Source organism: Heptranchias perlo, chromosome 10 (genome assembly GCF_035084215.1).
Source record: "Heptranchias perlo isolate sHepPer1 chromosome 10, sHepPer1.hap1, whole genome shotgun sequence".
In the NCBI taxonomy this organism is placed as follows: domain Eukaryota; kingdom Metazoa; phylum Chordata; class Chondrichthyes; order Hexanchiformes; family Hexanchidae; genus Heptranchias; species Heptranchias perlo.
In genome coordinates this window covers 20,560,635-20,586,248 of record NC_090334.1, presented here as the reverse complement: position 1 = coordinate 20,586,248, position 25,614 = coordinate 20,560,635, and the positions used below count along the sequence as shown (strand labels likewise).

The following is a 25,614-nucleotide window of genomic DNA, read 5'->3' as shown; positions in this document are numbered from 1 at the left end:
GAAAAGGGTCCACAAGGATGTGTGTTGTGATGGACTTGATCGACATAATGTCATCGTTGTTAGTATGAAGCAGGCTACAACATCAATAGGTAATAAATATTTATAGAAAGATGCAAGCTGGAAACTTTGTGATGCTACATGGCCTTAAAATGACCTTAAGCTGCAGGAATATGCATTCTGACTTATCACTGTGGAGTTGAATAACGTGGGTAAAACTTTTTTTTGAAATTGATGCTTACCTTTTGGCTTGCTGTCAGAGGCAGTGATTTCCTCCACTTAAGAAAATAACTACCAATTATAGAATCTTACAGCACAGAAGGAGGCCATTCAACCCATCGTGCCTGTGCTGGATCTTTTGAATAGCTATCCAATTAATCCCACTCCCCCGCTCTTTCCCCTTGGCCCCACATTTTTCCTTTTCAAGTATATATCCAATTCAATCATAATTTAACGTCTTGTTTCTTGACCCTTATAAATATAGAGGTGAAGCTTGTAACTGAAATTCACAAGTGTTCATTGTTATATAAAGTGCTTTAAAATAAAAATGTGCTTTATACTGTTAATGGCAACTGTTTAAATTACTTATAATATGCCCTGTGGCATGCACCCTTGTTCTTAAGGCCACAGAAATGCGCAAGTAAGCTTAACTTTCTTATTGAAAGTACAGAATACACACCAGTATTGGACTTTAAATTTTGATATTTAAACACCTATATCTCAGGACACTTTTAACTTGGGTTAAAGAAGTTGAATGCCTGTTTTGTTCTAATGGGCAATGAGCTCATTGACTAGCAGAATAAGGCTTTAGGAAAAAAACCTGACAGACACAGTTGTTTGAGGCGTTGTTAATTTTTTTTTCCTTCTTTCCAGAAATTGTGGATGGAAATGCAAAGATGACGCTTGGTATGATCTGGACAATCATCCTTCGATTTGCCATTCAGGATATCTCAGTGGAACGTAAGTAGGCTTGCTGTTGGAATTATCTTGAAATCCAAGGGTAAAAAAAAAATCTCATCAGCTTTTTCCCGCAGTCAAAATTTTAGGCGTAAAACACTGAAAGCCTGGTTGGCTTTTATCTCAAATATACAGCAGTCCTCACTGTGATCATTTCCTGCCTTTTGAATTGAATTGGGGAAGAGCAAATATGTTTACAATACTAGTGGTTATAAAACTCCGAGTAAATGTTTAGGTTTCCCAGCTGGTAACTACTTAATCAGTTTCTATCCATGGTTACCAGCAAATTGTTGTCTACTTATCGCTTACTTTATACAGTGAAGCCTTATGAATTAAGCACTCCTTTTTTTATAACTTTTTTTTTCTCTGGTCCCAGCTAGAAATACATGGTGCTCAACAGAGGAGCACGAATCATAATAGAAATTATTATTCTTTTCCCTTCTCACCACCGGGAGAACAAATAGACTTGTCCTTAATTTCAGCACTGTCCTCAGGATAAAATGGATGGTGAGAAAAGCTAAAGTGCAAAATCCCTGCAACCGATGGCGTGCTCCTCGTATTGAAGAGCGTCTAAATGTTTAGTACCAGAGGTGAAAAGTAATTTTTTTTTTTAAAAACTCACCTTGTAGGTGTTTTTGTAGGTGTTCAGAAACAAAATGATCTCTACTTCAACCTCGATTTGCAAAATTCTAATTGAATCAAGAATCCTGGGGGATGTTGGTGCATTGGAATTCATACTGAAAGCACCTCTGTGGCAAGGAACCTTCCATGTCACACAATTATTTAAAATCTTGCCTTAATCAGTAAGCTAGCAACTCTAACTCATCCTCCACTAGTTTTTCCACACAGCAAGGGATTTGAGTCTTAATCTAAAAACAATTAAAGTGCGGGAGGATGAAGGTTCACCTCTTCCTCCCTTCCCCAGAACAAGTAGTCACTACTTTGAGGTAAATATATTGATGGCACCTCCCATAGGTCTGTCTTCAACTAGCTGTCATTCTGCTGAGTGGAGATTGGCACCTTTCCTGTTACTGAATGCCAACCTAGTGTTACACCATCAATAAGTTGTGGAATAGTTATGTCATCTGAACAGATCTCTTCCATCTGGGAGACCCATTGGGGCAGGTCTCCAGCGGGCTGATTTTTGTCTTTAACAAGTGTAATCAGAATATAATTTGAGCAGCCTTTTGGCAGTGTTACGAGGAAAGGACATAATATCCCCCTCCTCTTTTCCTTCCCCACTGCCAGGAATATAGTTTTCCTTTAATAAAAACAATTATAGCAAATATGATTTGAACTGGACAGGACATCCAAAAAGGTGAGCCTGTTGATTGTCAGCGAATTTGTATTTCCAAGGCACTGATCTCCCAATTGATAGGGTATACATGAAGGTTTGCTCTTGTTTGGTCTGATACTGGCCTTTTTTTAGTGCTATACTTTCTCCTCCTGCCCCTATAAGGTCAGTAGTGCTTCACTTCCTCGCTATTTTCCTTTTAACCAGGAGGGCGAACTGGTCCATATTGTGGACTTCTTTGTGATTGTTCTCCGTGTCACCCTGTGACTGCACTAGTTGTACGGACCTGCCAGTTAGCCCTCCCCTGATTTTCGTGCCAGGAAGTGTATCATCTCTGGTAATCAGCTGTGAACCTCCAGAAATCGCTTGGTAGAGGGCAATCTGAGACTGGGATTGCCACTTGTAAGACCAGTAGAGATGGGATTCTGAGTGACCTATTGAAATACATAAATGTTATACCACAGAACCAAGCCATTTGTCCCAACCAGTCCGTGTTGGTGTTTACCCTTCAGACAAGCAAATAATTCTAATCACATTTACCACCCAGTTCCCATATCCATTTTTCCCCTTTTCCTTCACCCATCTGTCCATTCTAATCTTAAATGTTGACATTGTTTCTGCCTCAACCACTAATCCTTGAAGTGAATTCCACAGCCTCACAACTCTTTGTATAAAGAAGTTTCTCTTGCTCTACTTTCTAAATCTCTTGCATTTAATCTTGTATCTATGGCTTCTCATTCTAGATCCCGCAACTACTGCAAACAGACTGCTTCTGTGTACCGTGTCCCATCCTTTCATTATTTTAAACACTTTTAACATGTTGCTCTATAATCTGCGTGGTTCAAATGAATTGTTCAACACTTTCTTCATATCTGTATTTCTTCATACAAGGCAACATCCGAGTAAATCTGCACTGTACCCTCTCTAAAGCCTCAATATCCTTCCTATAGTGTGGAGCCCAATACTACACAAAATACACTTGAGATTTTAAACGTTTTATTTACTCATTATTACCACTTGGCTTTTATATACCATACCTCTTGTGAGAAAACCTACAATTCCATTAGCTTTCTACGGCCATATCAACCTAAGGTGTTGCCTTTAATGCCCTGTAAACCTGTATCCCCAACTACAGATGTACCCACATAACCATCTAGGAAATATTGTGCCTCTACCCTTATATAGTGGTAAGTTCTAAACTTTGCTTCTGGTTTTCACAGAGACATCTGCGAAGGAAGGGCTCCTACTATGGTGTCAGCGCAAGACTGCTCCTTATAAGAATGTGAACATTCAGAACTTTCATATCAGGTAACCCAGTCTAAAAACGTACTTTTTTGTGAAAATATTCAGCAGGATTTTTAAGGTTACCTGGTTAAGATAGTAATTAAAGGTTACAGTCAAAACCTCTTTGGATTAATTGGTGAAAGTGAAACACTGGCTTTCTTGCTCTCTCGCTCACACTCACTTTTATGTAGTTCCCATCATAATGATTGGCTTAAGAACTTTGAGGGGTCAAAATTCCCGGTAGTTCAGTCAATCCAAAAAAATCTAATTGGGCAACTTACTTTTGACGCACAGAAACCGACTTGGCCACTGGATTTGTTCCTTTTACCGTAGGACTTGCGGCAGAATTCATGTGCACTGATTCCTTTTCCTTCCTGTGCAAGATTTGATTACGTGGGTTGCAATTACACTACAAGTTTAACGTTGGAGCAAAGCAGTTTCTGTTGTGCACCCACACTATATGTTTTATGTATTGTAAATCCATTGTAACTCCAGAGCAAAGCAGAGCGACACTCCCTCCTCCAAGTGGTCTTACTCCACCTAAATCTGGTGCCTCATCAGTACCCTACTCTGGATTCAGGCTGCATTCCCACTTTAACTGTAGCGCAGTGCAAAGTGAAGCCACTTTGCAACAATAATTACAGTTGTTTAAATGCTGCAGTACAGAGATGGTCACTGGTAATTAGGTTCTCGTTAGGTTGACTTGAGCTAAAATGCTCATGATGCGAACATAAAATCACAACTCCTTGTGTTGAACATGTGGTAGACCACCAACACTCAGTCCAACAAATTGACAATCCTCAGCTTCAACTGAGAGTCTAGTTTTTTCTTTTGGATATTTTGTTTTTTCTCCTGTGTCTGTCAATCCATCCATCCAGGGCAGGTGACCTCCTCCTGATCAGCTGCCAATGTCATTCTGCTAGACGGTGTGCTAGAGTGATCAGCCTCATCTCCTGCACAGACACCATCACATCGAGAATAAAATAACATCCGTTATTAAAATGAGTTGGGAGGTTGTATTTCATTACTGTGGACTAGATATTATTATATAACATAGCCATTCTACTTTTTTGAATTGGATCTTGATGACAACTTGGTTTCATGTGAAACTGTTGAAATAAGACTCGCAGGGTCGTAGAGTATATGATGACACAGCTAGTCACACATCACCCATCTAGTGAGTGGTTACAACAACAAAATTTTAGTGAGTAAATACCATTCTTGATTTCCGCCTTGCTGAAGATCACGAACAATCATACCGTAAGTGTCTGTTCAGCGTCCTCCTGCCCTTTGCCTGAACCCTCTTACAAAGAAGCTTTGAGGATTTGAAATAAGTTGAGTTGTATTAAGGCGGAGCAATGGACTGACATACAAAAGTGGCACGTTAGTGTTGAAAGCTGTGGGTTAACAGTCCACCCTCTGGGGTGGGGGCAGGCCAACTTACTGTTATGCACCTCTTGAGCTACTTTTACATAAGTGCTATGCTGTTGCTAAAAGCTGCTGATGTGCAACTGGCTCATTTCTAGAGGTTAACCCCACAGGAAATTTGCCAGGTTCCCCAAGGCCAGCAGCTGGAGACCTTGTTTTTATTAATTGGGTCTTCCCTGCAGTCAGCTTTAGTGAATTCAGCAAGTTAATTGGAGTTGCCGTCAACAGCTCATGGCCCACACATCAGGAGCCGGTGGCACTAGCACGCCATCTTGCACAATATAAAAACAGCTTTAGTTGCATATCTTATACATCATCTGGTGAATGATCCTTGGGTGGGACTGAATGACCAGTGCAGAAGAATTCAATGAAAAACATAGGAACAGGAGTAGGCCATTCAGCCCCTCGAGCCTGCTCCACCATTCAATTAGACAATGGCTGACCTGTACTTCAACTCCATTTACCCGCCTTAGCTCCATAACCCTTATCTAACAAAAATCAGTCAATCTCAATCTTGAAAGCTCCAATTGTCCAAGAATCCATGGCTTTTTAGGGCAGAGAATTTCAGATTTCAACTACCCTTTCAATCCTCAATGTCCTGGCTCTAATTTTAGGATTATGTCCCCCCTCGTTCTTGATTTGCCCACCAGAAGATACAGTTTCTAAGTATCTACCCTATCGAATCCTTTCAATTGTTAAAGGAACTGTTAGCACCATGTTGGTTTCGCACCACGGAGACGCAAGCTTGTCAGGATGGTGCTGAACACCGTTGTCCGTAAAGCACTAGGGGGAAGGTAAATGCACATTAGATGCGGGTGGGCTCAAGAAAGTCGTGACGTTTTAAGATAGTGGGACTTCATTATGACGTTCAGCTTTGAGTAGTTTCAAAATGGATCTGGAATCTGAAATTAAATGTGGAATTTGAGGAAACGTTAACACCAGTATAAGTTTCTTACCTGTTCTGTTTTCAGTTGGAAGGATGGCCTTGGATTCTGTGCTCTTATCCATAGACACCGGCCAGAGCTTATTGACTATGCAAAACTGCGAAAGGTCTGGAACCCCATTTTTGTATTCTTGTACATCTTTGTAATGCACGTTAATACATTAGGACAGTTGGATACTCAATCTAGATTTATATTTTTTGGGTACGTCCATTGACTCATTCTCTATAAATTCAGCTACAGCAGATTCTTCCATTCCCATGGGAAATAATAAGAAGTCTCAGAAAATATTTGTGATAAAAGGATTGATCTGACACAGATGAAAAGAACGGTCACAAAATTATTTTCTTCCTGAACTTCATTATTCAGTCTCTCTGTAAATTTGGAAATATCTTCCATTTTTACAGCATCTTAATATCTTTCCACCCCTGGGCTGGATATTGTGAATTCACCAGTAAAGATGACCAATTAAGCACTTCTAAACTTGTAAGTCCAGGCTTTCTACCTGGAATCATAGAATCATAGAAGTTTACAAAATGGAAACAGGCCCTTCGGCCCAACATGTCCATGTCACCCAGTTTATACCACTAAGCTAGTCCCAATTGCCTGCACTTGGCCCATATCCCTCTATACCCATCTTACCCATGTAACTGTCCAAATGCTTTTTAAAAGACAAAATTGTACCCGCCTCTACTACTGCCTCTGGCAGCTCGTTCCAGACACTCACCACCCTTTGAGTGAAAAAATTGCCCCTCTGGACCCTTTTGTATCTCTCCCCTCTCACCTTAAATCTATGCCCCCTTGTTATACACTCCCCTACCTTTGGGAAAAGATTTTGACTATCTACCTTATCTATGCCCCTCATTATTTTATAGACTTCTATAAGATCACCCCTAAACCTCCAGGGAAAAAAGTCTCAGTCTATCCAACCTCTCCCTATAAGTCAAACCATCAAGTCCCGGTAGCATCCTAGTAAATCTTTTCTGCACTCTTTCTAGTTTAATAATATCCTTTCTATAATAGGGTGACCAGAACTGTACACAGTATTCCAAGTGTGGCCTTACTAATGTCTTGTACAACTTCAACAAGACATCCCAACTCCTGTATTCAATGTTCTGACCAATGAAACCAAGCATGCTGAATGCCTTCTTCACCACCCTATCCACCTGTGACTCCACTTTCAAGGAGCTATGAACCTGTACTCCTAGATCTCTTTGTTCTATAACTTTCCCCAACGCCCTACCATTAACGGAGTAGGTCCTGGCCCGATTCGATCTACCAAAATGCATCACCTCACATTTATCTAAATTAAACTCCATCTGCCATTCATCGGCCCACTGGCCCAATTTATCAAGATCCCGTTGCAATCCTCGATAACCTTCTTCACTGTCCACAATGCCACCAATTTTGGTGTCATCTGCAAACTTACTAACTATGCCTCCTAAATTCTCATCCAAATCATTAATATAAATAACAAATAACAGCAGACCCAGCACCGATCCCTGAGGCACACCGCTGGTCACAGGCCTCCAGTTTGAAAAACAACCCTCGACAACCACCCTCTGTCTTCTGTCGTCAAGCCAATTTTGTATCCAATTGGCTACCTCACCTAGGATCCCGTATCATAGCCACCATCAAATGAGTTCTTCTCTCTTTTTCCCCCCCCCCCCCCCCCCCCCAATCCACCACATTTGGGGATGACAGGGCAGAAAAGTGCTTCCAGACGCATTCTGCTGCAAACCTGAATCTCCCTCACAACCTAATTTCCCATTACTCAAGCCTGGCAGTAAAGGGTTTGCCAGCCCTTATGACAAATGAGTAGCAAATCAGGGATATATGGCTCATTTTATGTCCTTTGAACGATGGACACATGGGCTGCCTGTTAGGCCCAGGAGGCTAATGTCCTCTTGACAGTGGTGGGGTCCCCAAAATTATTATTTTTTCTTTTGACACTAGCGCCTGTGCAAGCACTCAGGGAGAACGACCTGCCACAGGCTGAAGGGGAGGCAACAGAATTACAGAAAAACGATTCTGTTTTTACAAACAATGCAGAGCGGTCACTATTCCCCACGCAACGGAAAGTCTTGTAGCAGCCAAGCTTCCCGCGGGGTCCCGGAAGCCCACTGTCTGCATTTAAATGACCCTGAGGCTGGAAAGTCAGCCAGGGTCAGGGGAAAGTCTCCATGATGGCCAAAAATCCCTCCCCCTTCCCGAGAGAAGGGGTCCCAATCAACAGCAGCAGGCATGGAAAGTCTAAGACACAGTGTACCCTGTCGACAAAAATTCTGCCGGTGTAGCTTTTCACACTGTAAAAGCAGACTTGCATAGGACTGAAAGGCAGTACAAGTGGTACAGTAGAGAAGGATGTATGAAGGGAGACATAGGAACAAAACTGCAAAATATTTTTTTTAAAAACATGTTTTTGGTGACTGCAGATTAGACCAGAACCTGCAGTAAATGGAAATTTGTTTAGTTCAATTAAACCAGACCAGTTCATTGATTCTTAAATTTGTTCTTCCCCGGTTGTAAAACAGAACAATGAATTTTGATAGGGAGAGAGAGAGGAACAGAGGTTTCTTATGAGCCCTAACTTGATCAGCAGATATCTTTGGGTTGTTGGAAGTTTCCCAGTATATTTTCTTAGCCACTTGCCTTTTCAAGCAAAAGCGATTTTCTGCTACTTCTATTTTTCTCTTGAAAAGTGATCTTTCACCAGAAACCTGTGAAGTTGCAAACGTGCAATGAGAATGCATTTTAGGAGATTGTTGCTGATCAGCATTATAGAGATTATGTGATGAGACTATGGCTAAGACATCAATCCATTTTATAAATTTAGTTTCCACCTTATGAAGTCTGCAAGGACAGATTCCGAGTTTTGATGAGATGGCGCTTTGATAATTAGACATATATATGGAATAATGACTTCACTCTTGTGAGTGATATTCTACTCTGCAGTCCTGAGATTGGATTGAGATGATTCCGTGCTTGCATTTAGAAGCCCAAATCAGTAAGGGTTCCATTTACCTCTAATGCATCCATAATATTTATACAGCAGCATTTGTTGGTAGACATTTTGTGTGCTACCGGTATTAATTTTCTTGACTGCTCTGTTTTTAATTTCCTCTCATTATTTCAGAGGGACAGTACTGTTGTCTCTTGCTCTCTGCAACCTACAGTTACAGCCACTTTGTATGGTTTGTGTAGTAACACAATCAGTTTTGTGTTCTGGAGTGATGATTGAGGTCCAGTGTTTCTACCAATTAATCATTGTTATGCAGATTTTGTATGTGCTCTTAAACAGGGATTTACTGGCCTCTTGGTTCACAGTTGTAACAAACCCCCCATATGAAGTAATCTGATTTACATGCTTCTCTGTTCAACCTTTGCAACACCTTTTTTAATATTTAGAAATATTTTTGAGATTTGGGTTTCTTGGTAAAAATGTCCCAGTTGGGGCATATTAGTCATACCTAATCAAAAATTGTTGTAATATAGTTCATCAGTAAGATCACGATGTTGCAAACTAATATTTTGGATAAGTTGTACAATCCAAAGCATAAATCAAGCTGACCTGGACCATGAACAGCTTTGAACCCTAACCCTGCACCAGAGATACCCTTTCTCCCTGGTCCAGAATATGCCCCCAACCCCAGCTCCTAATCCTAAAACCAATCCACAACACTCAAATAAATGCAACCCACTGAACTAACCCTAATATAGGGAGCTATAATTTGATAGAGACCAGGACCAACCCCCACTACTGTAACCCCAGCCGGGAATTTAAAAAAACAACCAGATATTGGCAAGAAAAACTGGACAAGAAGTAATAGAAAGCATGAGCCAAATAGAAGTGGCAGTCCCCAGTGCAACAGAAACTCGAGCAATAAATGAGAATATGAACCCAAGAAGGGATAGCCACTCTCCTGCCCAAATCTGATAGCTTTGAATATAGGCTCATGTGAAACAAGTAAGTTACACTGAAAGTACAGTGGGATGCAGGAGATCCAAGTCAGGCTGTGAGGTGTTAAGGATTGGGAATTGGATCAACCATGGTGCACTTCAACCCCTGGTTTTATCCACTGGGGGGAAAAATAAATCCTTGAAGTGTTGGCTAGAATATAAAGTCCATATTTGGTGAAGAGGTCATTTTACTCAACGATTTCTTTCACCTATTTACATCTCGTTAGAAACACCAAACAAAACCTTCACATCAGTCAGTGTAGGTTTTGTACTAAATCCGGCCCTTTTCTCCTTCCACTCTGTTTATTGCCTGCAAATTCTTTCAAAACCCGATTTTAGTTACTGGAAGCGTCAATCAAAACGGCAACCCATTGACAGATTTTCACCGAGAAACGTGAATGCAAGAAATTCAAATGCTGATCGTCAGAGTAAAATGTGATTGGTTGGGATACATGATGATGTCACATCTGAAACTATTTCATTGGGTAGGACCAGTCAATTGATGAGTCAGCAAGCATTTAGACAGAAGGACTATTTATGATTTGGAACCTCTCCTGATGTGTTTTACTAGTGCTCCATGCAATTGTCCACTTGCATAGGCCGGCACAAACTCCCTATCAACTAAAACCTGACCTTATGCACACTACATCTAAGATAGTGGGCCTACCAGTGAACAATGAACGTTTTTACCATTGATATGCCCGGTGGATTATCCCTATAACTCCTGATCGCTTTGAAATGGACAGAAAATAACCTGCTGACTGACTATATAATACAGGCTGAAAGGTACTAATTCGTTTTTACTAAGAAACAACACTGAAGCAAAACGAGTCAGTCAGTCAGTCAGTTGAGTGCACTAATAGAATAATTGATTTCTTACCAGTACTTAAAAATAGTTCTAAAAACAATACAAGCTCTAAAATCCTTTAGATCTTGTAACCATCTTGAACAAGAAAAAACATAGCCATTCCCTCTTGACCTACAACAGCATCACCTTTCCTCCCCCTACCTCAGTGGAATAGCCAACACACAATGGCTTGTCGTCTATAATCAGACATCAGATGATTGATAACCCCATGATCAATAATATTTCTATCATCTGGATGGATTTGGCATCTACTACCATTTGTTAGGCCGTACAACTGGCTCAGCCTTAAATAACATATAGAATCATGCAGCACAAAATGAGGCCATTTGGCCTCTTTGAAAGAGCTCTCCAATTAGTCCCACTCCCCTGCTCTTTCCCCATAGCCCTCCAAATTTTTCCTTTTGAAAGTTGCTGTTGAATCTGCTTCCATCACCCTTTCAGGCAGTGCATTCCAGATCATAATGCACTGCGTAAAAAAATTTCTCCTCATCTTCTCCCTGGTTCTTTTGCCGATTATCTTAAATCTGTGTCCTCTGGTTATCGACCCTCCTGCCAGTGGAAACAGTTTCCCCTTATTTACTCTATCAAAACCCTTCATCATTTTGAACACCTCTATTAAATCTCCCCTAAGGAGAACAATCCCAGCTTAAACAATTATTTTGACGGGAGACTGCCCCCAGTACACGGAAAGGCAAACCAACTCCGCATGCAGTTGCAGAAGATCTTTTCAAACTTTATACAATACTGGTAAACTTTAAATTCCTCATTTTGAAGAAAATATATAGTGCAGGTTTTTATGGACTGAAACGGGACTGACTTCCGATCGTTTAAAAAAAAAATCAAAAAGCAGAATACTGCAGATGCTGGAATTCTGAAACAAATCTGGAAGCAGTGCTGAGAAAGGGTTTATATCTGAAATGTTTTGTCAGATGCTGCCTGACCTGCTGAGTGTCTCCAGTGTTTTCTGTCTTTGTTTCTGATCTGACCTGTTGTAGTTGTATTCCCCCAGCGTGTCGCAGTTGGGATTTTTTTTTAATCCAGGAAATCTGAGGAACATTGTTACATTTCTCTGAAGTCACTGTCTCTCTGGTATTTAATAAAATCCTCCAGCACAGAGGCAACGTTTGGTGATTATCAATGGGACAGAAAGTGGTTGAGTCGTGATGCTGTCATGCTGTTTGAGTGCTGCAGTTTAGAGGACTCCCATTTCTAAAGATTCCAATTGGAAGCTGAGGATTCTTTAATTATGGCTGACCACATATAAATTATTTCATTTGAGTTTTATTGTAGATTAGATTACGAATGCAGTAGACTTTAGGATACCTATATGAATGTTAAATCACCTTCTGGAGGGGAGCACGTCAGTTTTGAAATCTCCTGCTGACCTTTGACTTTCTTGTTGTGTTAGGATGACCCTTTCACCAACCTGAACACGGCCTTTGATGTGGCAGAGAAATACCTGGACATTCCCAAAATGTTGGATGCTGAAGGTGAGAAGGGGCTTTACTGTAATTAGTCTCAGCAAATTTTAGTGGATTTTTGTCACACCATCTTAGAACTGTTATATAATCACAAGATGAACCTAATCCTTTGAGTAAAGGCCACTTTAAATAGTTAATGCAAGTAACTGAATGTTGTGGTCTTAACCAATTAGATGTTTGAAGCCATACCCAGGCTGGAAGTTGCCTTTAGTTTCATTCTTTTACAATTCGTGCTGTTCCAGTACTTCAAGTCACTTCATGCTGTATTAACTAAAATCAGCAACACATACTATGTTTTTAAATTGTAGCCTTATTGGGCATTTTTAAGCAGCCTTATATAAACTTGGTTTTTAGCTGATTTAAATGCAGCGTGTAGAAGTTAACATTTTATTTCAGCACTCAGATAAGAAGAGTATTAGTCAGTCAGAGTTGTTTTAAAATCATTGTAGGTGCTGGATGAAATTAGTTTATCTCACTATAGCCTCTCGGAGACCTGGGGCAGGATTTTAACTGTGAAAAGCAGGGTGGGGGCATTGTAAATTGCAACAATTTCAGACCCACCTCCAACCCGCTCATTTCCAGTTTTCACTGGGCAGGACGAGGGGCAGGCGACCAACCCGCTCTTAGGAGGCGGGTTGGTCAATAAAATCTTTCAAGGAGGCTGCGGGCCTCCATTTTGAAAGGTTTTGCAATTTCAACCCCTGGGGTCAGGATTCCCAGGCCATCTCCTTCGTGCCGCATGAGAGGAGGCGAGAAGGCCCGAAATTGAGGATAAGTGCCTCTCTGGCACAGCTTGTGGGCCCAGAAGAGCAGGAGTGCTTCCCCCAGGCTGAATAAGCCTACCTGCAGCGACCGCGCCCCCCCCCCCCCCCCCCCCCCAAACGATCGCGGACCCCCACGTGACCCCTTATCCCCCCTCCCTCTTGATGACACCCGATTGACCCCGGGTCGCACCCCTCCCCCTTGGCACCCCCCACCCCCCCCCCCCCCCCTCGGTCGCCGCGCACCGCCCTCCCAATCGCCTCCCCTCCCGCCCAGATGACCGACCTCCCTCACCCACCCCTCCCCCAAATGACTGACCTTCCCTCCTCCCTCACCCCCCCCCCCCCCCCACCACTGACCTTCCCTCTTCCCCCACCCCTTCCTCCTTCCCCAGATGACTGCGGGGGGGGGGGGGTGCCCTGCCCTGCCCCCCCCCCCCCCCCAATCCATACAGTCTAACACTTACCTGAACACTTACCTGAAGACGTCCTCTTCCTTGCTCTGCTTCCGTCCAACCGAGACCAGCCTGTCACTCAGTCCGCCCTGTCAGACGGGAAACTGACAAAAAAAAAAGACGTTGTTATGTCAAAATCTTAAGGACCTCCAGGAAACCAGTACTTCCAGGTTTCCTGTCCACAGTTCGACACCCCCCGCCCCCTTCCTGGCTCAGGGTCAGAATCCTGGCCCTGATGTTTGAACTGAAAGTTGCTGGAGAGCTGCCTAACTGACATTAGTTCAATGAAATAGGCTGGATTTCCACTCCTAAATGCTGATCACAAGCTGTCGGTGTTGTTCAAATCCATCGCCAGCTGAGTGCCGCCTTGTACTGAATGATTGTACATCAGTCCAAGTTATTGAGCATTTAGGTCAGCACCCAGGACCAAAAGGGATGCAGATCTCCGCTAATTGAATGGAGGCCCCCACCGACACTCTCCAACTGATGACATCGAGTGCACTAGCTGCTCGCTTTCAGGTACAAAATGTCATGACTCCATTACACGACAAGAGCAGCCTAAAATCCAGCTTTCAGATTCCTCCTATCACTTTATTTCAGTAACTATAAGCAACAGGATTTTTTTTCCCCTTTCCTGACCTCAATCAAACACATGTGCACAGTTCATTGAGAAAATAGGCAAAATGCTCCTTGTATTACAAAGAGCAAAGTCAATGTTCACTTCCCATCTCTTCAGCAATGTCGAAACCTGGTGTTCTGGGATTTCCTTTGAATGAATGGTCCAACCAATAGATTGAAAGAGGCTACAGAGCAAACATCCAGTCTTGGTCTCTAGTGTCAGCATTGCAGAAAATGTCATAAATGACTAGAAAGGGCTTGAGAGAATTTATGTCTTCATTGGCACCTGCTGTGGCATTAAAGGTTTGACTATTTTTTCAAAGTGGTCTCTCTTTAGGGTTGAGGTGGCTCCAAGATGAGATGCCTAAGCGAGGGAGAGATATATCGAGAGAATACATTTCTCAGTAGCGTGATTTAGAAACTTCAAAACATGGCAATAGGTTTCCGCACATGTCAACTATCCAGCTGACCAAAGAAAAGTCAGGCAACTCAAGTATTCAACAGAAACTTCCAAGTATTCAATTCAGAAACTGTTCCTGACCTCCAAAGTTGAAGCGTTAAGTGTAGAAGTAGCTTTAACTTTTCATTTCTCTACTTGAATAATGTGTTAGAAGCGTTGCATTTACCAGATGTCATTAAACAAACATCTGTGAATATCCTACAATTTAGAAAATTGGAGACACAGGCCGTAAAATATCAAAGACAACTGGCTAAAGTAAGGGACAATATTTTACTATGAACATTGTCTTGAATATTCAAATAACCTCCTAATTACACTTTTTGTACCATTTATTTGTGATTTTTCTCCACCAGTGTTCTTTCCTGTTTCTGCTCTCACCCCACAAGTTTTCACTTTGCTGGTGTGCAGATCCATAGACACTGGTCCAAATGGGTATTACTGATGTGTGAGCTTGGACGGTCAGTGAACTGTTTGTCAGTCAAGCCCAATCCTATCCTCACCCATTGTCCACTCCAGGGCTTCTGAATTGTGATTGAGCAGCAACCCTGGCTGATTTTGGTTTTTCTTCCTCGCCCCCATCTTTCACACTGAGGGGCACTGAGGTCAATTGTAGCACCTTTACTGTGGTCTGCGTGACATCAATTAACTCAGCACAGCCTGGGAGTCGCCTGGGCTGTAGAGTTGAGCCACGCACTGGATAAATTTGCTAAGCCATCAGGAGGGGTTTGTCCACTTAAAATCAGTTTTAGTCCCTTGTTATGATTTCCACTAACACAAATGCATTTTTGTTCTCCAATGTACTTCATGCAGGTAGTTTAGAAAAAGGTCTTAATCCCTCTAATGGAAGTGTGTAGGGGGGTGGGGGGGGAAACAAATTAAGTACATCCCAGACTTCCTTATTCCCCAACTTCTGTAAATCCAAAACGAAACCTTGAGGGTTGCAATAGTCCAGAATATTTTAAAATCTGGAAATTACGCTTCAAAGTTAAGAGAGAGAGAATTGAAATTGACCTGCAAAAACTTCCTGATTAAATCGGGAGTGTCGGAGTATATGCCTGGAAGGCTAAATAAATGGGTTTGGTGTCAGATGAGGTTGATTGGTAAACTAAATAGCTGTAATTCCTTGTGAATTTTGAACGGTTCTGTTCCTTAAATAGTTAGTAGGGTTTACATTTGTTAGATCCTAAATGTTTTGATAGCTAAATTGGATCATTAGTAAACACATTTTAATAAGTATGGAAGTTTTTATGCCATATCGACTTCACACATTATAATTGGGGAAAACAATGCCATTTCACATCTACTCTTGGGTGTTTTCTTTGATTAACCATCAGCATTCTCTTAACTGCTGCATAAGCTGAATAATGTGAAAACAATCTTTAATAAACCTGTGCTGTTGCAATTAAGCAAAAAGTGATGAATTTTTATAGTCCCTTGTAGAGTCACATGCCAGCTGTCCTTTCAAGGTGCTGTTGTACTACAAATGTCAGTCTCTGACCAGATACCATAGAGAGAGATATGGAGCTGGTAGATCCAAGTTATACTGCTGACTGCAGCTCGCTGTGAGTTCTGCTACCCTGATGCTTCCTGGAGTGCCCTTCTCTCCTAATATTAAAAAGGTTTCATGCTAAGTTTCAAAGTTCTTGGATGGTTCAATAGCCTAGGTGCTTTTAAAGCTGTGCACTGGTTTGGAGTTACACTATACCTGGTGCAAAGCCCAAGCCATGTAAGACTGTCTACTAGAGGTAATTACATGGCACACAATTTCAATGTTATCAGGAGTCAGATTCTCTGTTATATTACTGCTCTTGCCTAACTCACATCGGAACCTTCTTCGCATCGGTGCGAAAGCAGCAGTATAACACCACTTCTATTTTAAAGGTCCTTTCGAAGCACTGCATTCAGTTCAGCATAAGTTGCTTCTTATTTTATAAGAGCTTGACTTTGCACATGAATATTTTTTATTGAAGTGGATCCTGCCTATTATCCTACTTAGTGTGTGAAATCAAGTTTGGCCATTGTTATCTTAACACTAATTAGCCGCAAGGCATTCTCCCTCTGGGGTAGAGCTTCCTTTTGATAGGAGCACCAATTGCCTAGAGCATCTGCAAAACGTATTATGTTGTCGCCTGACCGATATGATTTACGCCTTCCATGCCTGTTCTTGGGCGTGCAGTATTAGAAGCCAATACTAGCCGCTGTTGCTGATCAGAAAATAGGAGTGCCTTCCAACTGTCGAGCATGATTGTCTGGTCCCTTAAAGAAACAATGGGATACTAATTCTTTTTTGTGTACATGATTATTATAGGATGCCGTGAAATCTGATCATGTTTTCTTCAGTGGGGCACAGTACCTTCCTCCCACACCCTTCACATGCACAACTATTTAGTAGAAATTCAAATAGCAAAAGTTTTAAATCTTTAATGTTTTTTGATAGAAATTGTGCCCAAAGTAAAACATGTTGTTGCCTTGAGCAATATGTTTTGCTTCTTGTGGTTTGCTTCCCTAGTTCTAGTAATCCATGTTGGCTTTGGTACCATGGCCAAACTTCAATTCCTCATCTCTTTTTTTTTTAAAAAAACAAACCTCCACAACTTAATATTCTGACATGGCAGCCTGCCCTGGCCAATTCACAATTTGATGATGTTACTGATATTTGCACTGGCCATGTTACATTGCTCTTTTTTGATAGCAGTTTTTAATGTGCCTTCTATTTCTGTTCACTGGACTCATTGACGGTGCTATTTTTATATTGTTAATTTGCTTGAATATAACACTATTGGTCATCAACAATAGTGGACCTTAGCTTAATCTGCTATTGCATACCGTGTGCATTGGGAGAATTAAAATCTTTAGGACTATCGGATAAGAGTTGTATTTCACTCAATGTGGATAGTCTTCAACTTTTTAAAACACAAGTGTGAGGCTCATTACATCATTATAGGCCTCTTGCAGCAGACTCCTTGTATGGCTCCCATCTTTCTTGTTTAATATAAACTGTCTCAATGTTTTCCCCCAGGATTGTCTTTTCAGTAGATGAATACATTGTGTTGACTTTAAAAAAAAAAAAATTAAATCCTTTCCTGTGTTTCCTGACAGACATTGTGGGTACAGCTCGTCCGGATGAGAAGGCAATCATGACTTATGTCTCTAGCTTCTACCATGCATTTTCAGGAGCCCAAAAGGTATCCCAGGAATCCATATTTCCCAGCAGCAATTGCTTCTCTGGCTAACTATAAACTTTTTTTTTTCTGCTCTCCAGCTGGTATGTGTTTTTCTCATGCTGAACTTTCCACTCTTGGTATGATCTCCTGTGTTGCATGATGGGAAGAGTATGGTTCTTCGCTAATTGTATCTTGGCTCAACTTTTCTTAATCTTATCTTGTCTTCCTTGCACAGATCTTATAAGCACGCTTAGGCCGGATGAAAAGGCTATAATGACCTATGTTTCATGTTACTACCATGCGTTCTCAGGTGCGCAGAAGGTGAGAAACCTACCTCACCCCTGTAGAATTTCCCTTGGATTTAGATGTTCTTACTCTTGTTTTGACAGATCCGATATTGTCCTCTTCACTTTTTTTTTTAAAAGTCTGGCTTACGATGGTCCAGCTAATAAAAACCAAAAGAGATGCTGGTTTACAGGTTAAACATACTCGATCACCCGTTGCGCCAACTCCGCCACAGTCACCCTAGAACGGGGTTTGATTGTTATAAAGCTGATCGATTGAGTAGTCAAATTCTCCATATTGCTTTCCCACATTTTGAAATATGAAAAGGAGCAAAATGTATCAAAATTGCATCTGGACTATAGACTTTTCCATCCACCTGCCATTGGTATCGCTTTGCGATTGACTTGGTAGGTGTGATGTGTGTGTGGTACTGAGTTCAATACCATTGTTGCCTCATCCACCAGTTTTTGTACAGCTCTTGTAATAGTCTCACCAACCATTTAAGAAAAAAATAAGACTGACAAGTTTGAGAGTCAATGAAGTCTTTGGACCTGAACATCTCATCAACTCATTTGTTTCTACCAATGTGTTTTTTCAGTTTTGTTTTTCCAATTTTATCCTGTACTATAGGGCTTGTTCCCGTCTCAGTTGCTGTCAATGCTGTTCTTTAATTGGCTGTAGGTGCCTCCATTAGACAGCATAACTGAGTGGCTGTTCACAAAAAATTCTTCTGTAATGAAGAGTGTAAATCATTGAGCTACTTGCTTCTGTCAGTATTGATTGCATCAGCATGAAAATTTGTTCATCATCCTGAGGGACTGCACCGAGTAATTACCGTAAATGATATTTTGGTGCTAAACTGATGACTTCCACAGAACCAAACTGAGAGCACATTTGGGTCAGCTATTTTCCCCCTCAAGTTCCTCCTTCATTGTTCTGCCACAGGGATGCCAGGAGAGGACAGTCTGGAATACAGACTTCTGTATTGCCTGCTATAAGTCCGATTGTTGATGATGCCCTCCCCCCATCTCCCCCAATGTGAATGATTTGATCCTGTAAAGTAAAACTTTTCCTGCCATAGTTTCTCCTTCTGCACCTGCTCTACCTGCCTGCATTGTTCCACCTTGGAGACCCAACCCCTTTGGCAAACTTATGCCAAAGTTTGGTTGTGACTAGTCTTGGACCTGGCACAGGATTGTGATAGCACATTAAAGGCTCCTGCTCTAAATGGACATATCATGGGAAATATAACTACTTATAAAGGGCTGAAGTTGATCAAAGGGCAGTTGTAAATTTCAGGCTCCAGATCAAAAACTCGCTTTCTTTCCCTTTTTAATTGTTTATGACCGTTCTCTTTATGCATCCCAGCTATCTATTACATATCAACCTGGGCTTTAACATTAGTGGGTCCACAATAAGCCAGCAGCAAATCAGTTTCCAACCCTAGTAACTTCCCCATGTTGAAATATGAATTTGTTTTTACAATTTCTTTGCTTCATTCTTGAGACTGGTATCCTTAATCTTTCATGGACTATATCCATTTCTCTTTATTGTGTTAATACCTTTTTGCTTCACTCTCTCTGGCTTGGCCGATCCTCAGAACAATATAATGTTCAATTAATTGTGTATAATATGCTTCAATTGATTCCTAACTGCATTAACTCAATACAAGTTTCTTTTTAGTACTGCTGATTGTGGAAAAAAGTCCTATCCAGTTTGCGGCTTTTCAATGTTTATTTTTTTCATGGGGCAGAGCTGTTTGTAAATGTAATGGTGCAGCTGGTTTCTGCTAAAAACGAATGCTATTCCTAATGGGACCTGTAGAGTAACATCATTATGGTTCAAAATGGCTGCTGTATAGAAGACATGTAACAGTGAATGAAAAATAATTCTATCAAATGATGTCCAACTCATGAGCCCACATGCCTGCCTATTAAAACCATTGTATGGAGTCTGATCTTTTTATGAACTCTTCAGTGTGAATTCTTTCGGCTATGAAGAGGGCATGAGGGTGAACAATGTAGAAATTGTATAAAAGCTGTTTACGATTATTATAGTTTCATGAATCTTACTATACTTTTTAGACATTTGTATTAAATTCCTCAGCGCTAAGTCATTTGCATTAGCTCCCTCGTACTTTCGTTGTTCTCTCCTCTTTTTAGTCATTCTGTTCCAATCCTTGCACTGCTTCCCTGTCAGGAAGATGAGCAGCTGACTCTGCTTATAATCAACCCATCAAGAGGCTGCAACCAAGCAGACTCTACCTTTTTTTTCCCCTTTATCTCCTGGAGGGGTGGGACAACCTAGACACGTGTATGATTGCTTAGCTGAGATTAGGAACTCCTCACTTGGGAAATAACTGGTAAGTGAGTGGCCCATCTTTTCTCTTTTGACGGGGGAAGATTTATTCAAGCATATACATGCATGTCTGGTCAGCGTGTGTGGTCCAAATGTGAGGCCGATTAAGAAACGTTATTCTTTTTTGTGATGCGTGTTGCACGTGATGGTCCCACGGTCAGTTGGTGAGATATTGTCCACAAATAAGTTTTCCCTGTCATGTAGCACCTGTGTCCACTGTAGTGAAGAAGCCACTGCTGTTAAGCTGGAAAGATTACCTGTAGTTTACTGAATCCTTGATGTTAATTTGTGCAAATGTAAACATTTATTTTCTACTCCCCTCTGAACCCTCTTCTCATTGCTCATTTCCCACTCAGATATTAGTATTGCAAGCCTGAGGAAAATGTCTCATGAGCAACTTCCTTCTCTTCTCGTCCTGTCCTTAATGCCGTGCAGATACAGGCCCTGGTTTGGCTGGAGGTTTTTCTTTTACACTTATGGCTTGTGTTTTCAAATTGCTGCTGGTTTGTGTTTAGTAACTCACTCTTTAGACATTGCATGAATTTTTCTACTGGTCTTGCCTCCCTTCTACTTTTAGTACCCTACAAGTCTATCACTGTGGTTTTACCTGTCCAAAGGACCTCTTTGTTCTAACTGGTCCAACAGTCTGCCCAAAGTTTCAATGCCACACAAAAGTCATTTTATTTAAGATTTAAATTGGCATTCAAACTAATCCTCCCTCAGCCAAACCAGATTAACTGGTCGTTCATCTTCATTGCTGTGCAAAATGGATGCCACATTTGCCTACGTGAATCATTGCACTCCCAAGTATTTCTTTATATGTGACGCACTTTGAGAGGTTTCTATTTTTCTATGGAGGAGTGAATTTCGCAACCCTGTGTGCTATCCATTCTGTACCGCTGGATCCTGAGCGAGAGAGATCAGCAGCTCAAGATGATTTACAGTATATTAATATTGAACGCTGCACATGTTTTGATAATGTTGCCTCCCTGTGAAAAATGAAAATATTGAAGTATCCAAACTGGATTGTACTCCAAACACAGGGTAATCTAGCATAACGACCCTATGTATTTGTGCAGCTTTGAGAGAAAATTGCTTAGTGAGTAAATATTGGATTTGAATGGCCACAAACAAACAACAAACCTGCTCCCATCTGCACTAGTACTGTAAATGGCTTCTGAAGTGGAAATGTGTTTGCTGAGTGACTCTCTGCGAAAAAACACCTTAGCAAGTTTCTATGGAACATTTATCGTTTGCTGACGTTGCTGTCATGTGAGCCTTTCTGACCTGTGTGTGAAATGCAGTTGGTAAACACTGGACAGGATCTGCCTGCGCTTAGTCTACATTGAGTCACTCCGCAGGCCAACCTCCATCCTTTTTTAATTTTCGTTCTTTGGGTTTGAAGCCGGTAGTTGTAAGTTGTGTGGAAGATGAATAAGTTTGCAACTTGCCTTCAAATTTTTTCTTTAAGTCCCTTGGCCAGGAAAATCTCAGTGCACTGTGTTACCAGCTGAATGTTAACTGAAAATGAGGCTATAGCAAATTGATCGGTTCTTAAGACCCATTTCCCTAGTCAATGCTTATTTTTGTTTTAATGTCCCGGGACCAAAAACCTGCTACTTAAGTGATGTATTTTCCAGAGCCAGTGGTCGACGTTGGCAATTATAGGCAGCATCTCTTATGTAAAATATAACTATCATTACTAGCATTTGTTAGTGTAATTCTCAATACAGATGCACCCGGCAATCTAATATCTCTTCACTTCCAATAAAACAATTTGACACAACCTCCTCCCAAAAGTTTTGCCCTTCAAGTAACGGTATGTAGACTCATTATCTTAAAGATTGGGAACAGCATGTTGGCCTGTTCTATTTAATATAGATGTTAATGATACCCAGCTTCACCATTATGTGCTGGTGCCCTCTAGTTGAACCTTGAATCAAGTACAGTAATTTAATTTGGTTTGTAATATCCTAATTAGTTTAAATTGGATGTGGTTAATAAAGGTAAATGCTCCTTACTTGTCTGTCTACCTCTACTCCATACTGATTTTTTTTCTGTTTCTTGAATTTTTATTGCTTATTCATTTTCTTGCATTGACTGATTTGTTTTTTATCTGCTTCTGTAGAATTAGACTTTTTGTCTGAAACTTTTTTTTCCTTCCATTCTCCTTCCTTTAGTTTCTCTGTGCCACACACTATCCCCGGCATCTCCCTCTAGAACAGTCAGTCTGAAAATAGCCATTTAGAAGTGAGCAAGGTTGACTGTCCCTTCAAAAAAGCACTTCTTGGGAAGTGCTTGGCTTGTGCTTTGCCCTTCTCCACCGTCGCCCACCAGAGGTTGGAGAGTCAATTTGCAGGGGATTGTGGGCATGTAGCGACTCTGAAGCAGTGCGTTGCCACTTGCTGCCCTCCAGTTGCCGTACCTTTTTCCTTGCCCCCAGCCCTTTGTTGGTTTACATTTTTTTTTCTGTGCCTTTGTTTCTGCTGTCTACCCTTTTATCCTTCATTTCAGTAAAGACAACAGTGGCAGTCTGAGCTGCTGTCATTCTGTTCGAATTGAGGCTTCCAACTGCTGTTACACACATGTGTGGACATCAGTCTCACTCTTTGAGCCCATAGTGTTTGTGGTTCCAGTCTCACTGTAGTAATGCCTTTGTACTTCAAATTGGGCCTGCTAAGTTTGGCTGCAATACAAGACCTGACCTGCCTCTACAATTCAAATATCCTGTTTACATTTTCCACCTGGTGTGGCAGTTTACTGATGACCTATTTAAAAAGCCAACAGGAATTGAGTTGATGGAAAAAGAACTTGATGATTCCGCTCTCCTTTTTCACTGCTGAAGCAAACAAAATTATACTAAGTTAAATGCACCTTTCACTGACATTGACTTCTCGTTCACCTCCGCCTTTCCCATCCATTACAAATTAAGAGAAAAGAGAATGACTTTGCAGGGAGCTCTCAAGCACAATGTTTTAGGTGTTGGCCACTCACCCCGGCTGAGAGCTGGGTTAAATTTCAGCCCTAGCTAATGAGATGAAAGTCTCCATTCTGCTGGATGTGAAATGGGTTTGAACACTCTTAAAACCAGTTCCTCAGTGAAGATGGGTCCATAGTACTAAACTGCCCCTAATTTAGTAGTAATTGGCATGAAAGTGATGATCTCACTTGGAGGCCACAGGATGGCTGATGTTGGAATTGGAAAAATTGAGGTTGAGATGAGCCAATTTTTAGGGCAGAATAGAGCCTGATTCACTGTGTACCTAGCTGGCTTGTGCAATCCCACAGCCCAAAACTGCCCACAATTTCCCACACGATGACTGCTCACGATTGTTGGCTCTAAGGTTGTCTGATGTGGGACATGGAAATGTCACGAGAGTGCACTTCTAAGCTTGGCGGTTAAGGCCTCAATTATTCACTTTATTAACGACTTAGATGAAGGCACAGAAAGTCTCATATCTAAGTTTGCCGATGATACAAAGATTGGTGACATTGTAAGCAGTGTAGATGAAAACATAAAATTACAAAGGGATATTGATAGATTAGGTGAATGGGCAAAACTGTGGCAAATGGAATTCAATGTAGACAAATGTGAGGTCATCCACTTTGGATCAAAAAAGGATAGAACAGGGTACTTTCTAAATGGTAAAAAGTTTTAAAAAAACAGTGGATGTCCAAAGGGACTTAGGGGTTCAGGTACACAGATCATTGAAGTGTCATGAACAGGTGCAGAAAATAATCATTAAGGCTAATGGAATGCTGGCCTTTATATCTAGAGGACTAGAGTACAAGGGGGCAGAAGTTATGCTGCAGCTATACAAAACCCTGGTTAGACCTCACCTGGAGTACTGTGAGCAGTTCTGGGCACCGCACCTTCGGAAGGACATCTTGGCCTTGGAGGGAGTGCAGCGTAGGTTTACTAGAATGATACCCAGACTTCAAGGGTTAAGTTACGAGGAGAGATTACACAAATTGGTATTGTATTCTCAAGTTTCAAAGCTTAACGGGTGATCTGATCGAAGTTTATAAGGTATTAAGGGGAACGGATAGGGTGGATAGAGAGAAACTATTTCTGCTGGTTGGGGATTCTAGGAGTAGGGGGCACAGTCTAAAAATTAGAGCCAGACCTTTCAGGAGCGAGATTAGAAAACATTTCTACACACAAAGGGGGTAGAAGTTTGGAACTCTCTTCCGCAAACGGCAATTGATACTAGCTCAATTGCTAAATTTAAATCTGAGATAGATAGCTTTTTGGCAATCAAAGGTATTAAGGGATATCGGCCATATGTGGGTATATGGAGTTAGATCGCAGATCAGCCATGATCTTATCAAATGGTGGAGCAGGCACGAGGGGCTGAATGGCCTACTCCTGTTCCTACGTTTCCTATGTTTTCTAAGGCACTTTGTTGGGTCAGTGTGGCACATGTATTACTACGGACCGAGCTGGCCTAGGTCTATCTTGGAGTGCTTGACGCTGACATTAGAAATGGGAAAATGTCCCACTATCATCTTGACTGACAGTTTTGGCACAGATCAGAGACTGAAGCTGAGAAACTTTCTGTTCTGTTGCTCAATACCACACCACGGGAGTTCATTCCCCTACTGAGCCACGAGAGGAGACTGAGCACTGAAGTGTTGCAGCTTCATTCCCATTTCTATATTACAAGTGGTGTAAAAATGAAATTGGTGCTCTACAGAGGCGTAATAGTGATTACAGCAATCAGCTCAGCACTGGGCTAATGCAGTTGGAAATGCTATTACAAATAAATTCTGCAGCTAATATTAGCATCTTCCAGACTCTGCTGCAGATTGCTGTTTGGTTGCTGAGCAACCAAATGGAAGGTCAAAGTTATTGCATGATTGGAGGTTAAGGAAAGAAAATGGTTGGGTGGCGAGAGCCAAGAAGTTAAATCTCGTCACAAAATCGTGGCTTTGCAGTTCAGGTCAGTTCCAGAGCTAATGAGGTTCTTCAGTTGGTTCCAGGATCTGGTTGTCACAAGATATCTTGGCAAGTTCTTGTTTCTGCTGGTACAAGCTTGCAGATAGAATCAATGTTTCTTCTTTTGGACCTGACTGCAGATGTGAGGCCTTTGAACGCACTCTGACCATCTCAAATGAAGGGTCCAAATCTCCCCAACGGCAGTCAAATCTTTGAATGATTGCTGCCTCTACTTCCTGCTGCCTTGTGGTTTGTGTTTATTTGAAAGTTGAGCTGGGTGAAGACTTCAAATGAACTCTGGTCAGAGTAGACTTCACAGTTCGCTACAGTGGACAAAATTCTCCCTTCATCAAAATGCCTAAAT

General features: G+C 41.4%; 1 protein-coding gene across 5 annotated transcripts in view; it reads left to right on the top strand.

Moving 5' to 3' along the window:
• Positions 1-25,614, top strand: part of actn1 (actinin, alpha 1) — a 164,157-nt gene that overhangs the window by 99,510 nt on the left and 39,033 nt on the right. For 3 of the 5 annotated variants that reach the window (XM_067991301.1, XM_067991302.1, XM_067991300.1), the window contains exons 4-8: positions 871-957; positions 3,469-3,556; positions 5,932-6,010; positions 12,138-12,219; positions 17,604-17,689. In XM_067991301.1, coding sequence (XP_067847402.1) covers positions 871-957; positions 3,469-3,556; positions 5,932-6,010; positions 12,138-12,219; positions 17,604-17,689 — 422 coding nt within the window. Of the gene's footprint in view, positions 1-870; positions 958-3,468; positions 3,557-5,931; positions 6,011-12,137; positions 12,220-17,603; positions 17,690-17,903; positions 17,990-25,614 lie in introns of all 5 variants that reach the window. The other 2 variants (XM_067991303.1, XM_067991304.1) reach the window with 1 other exon arrangement.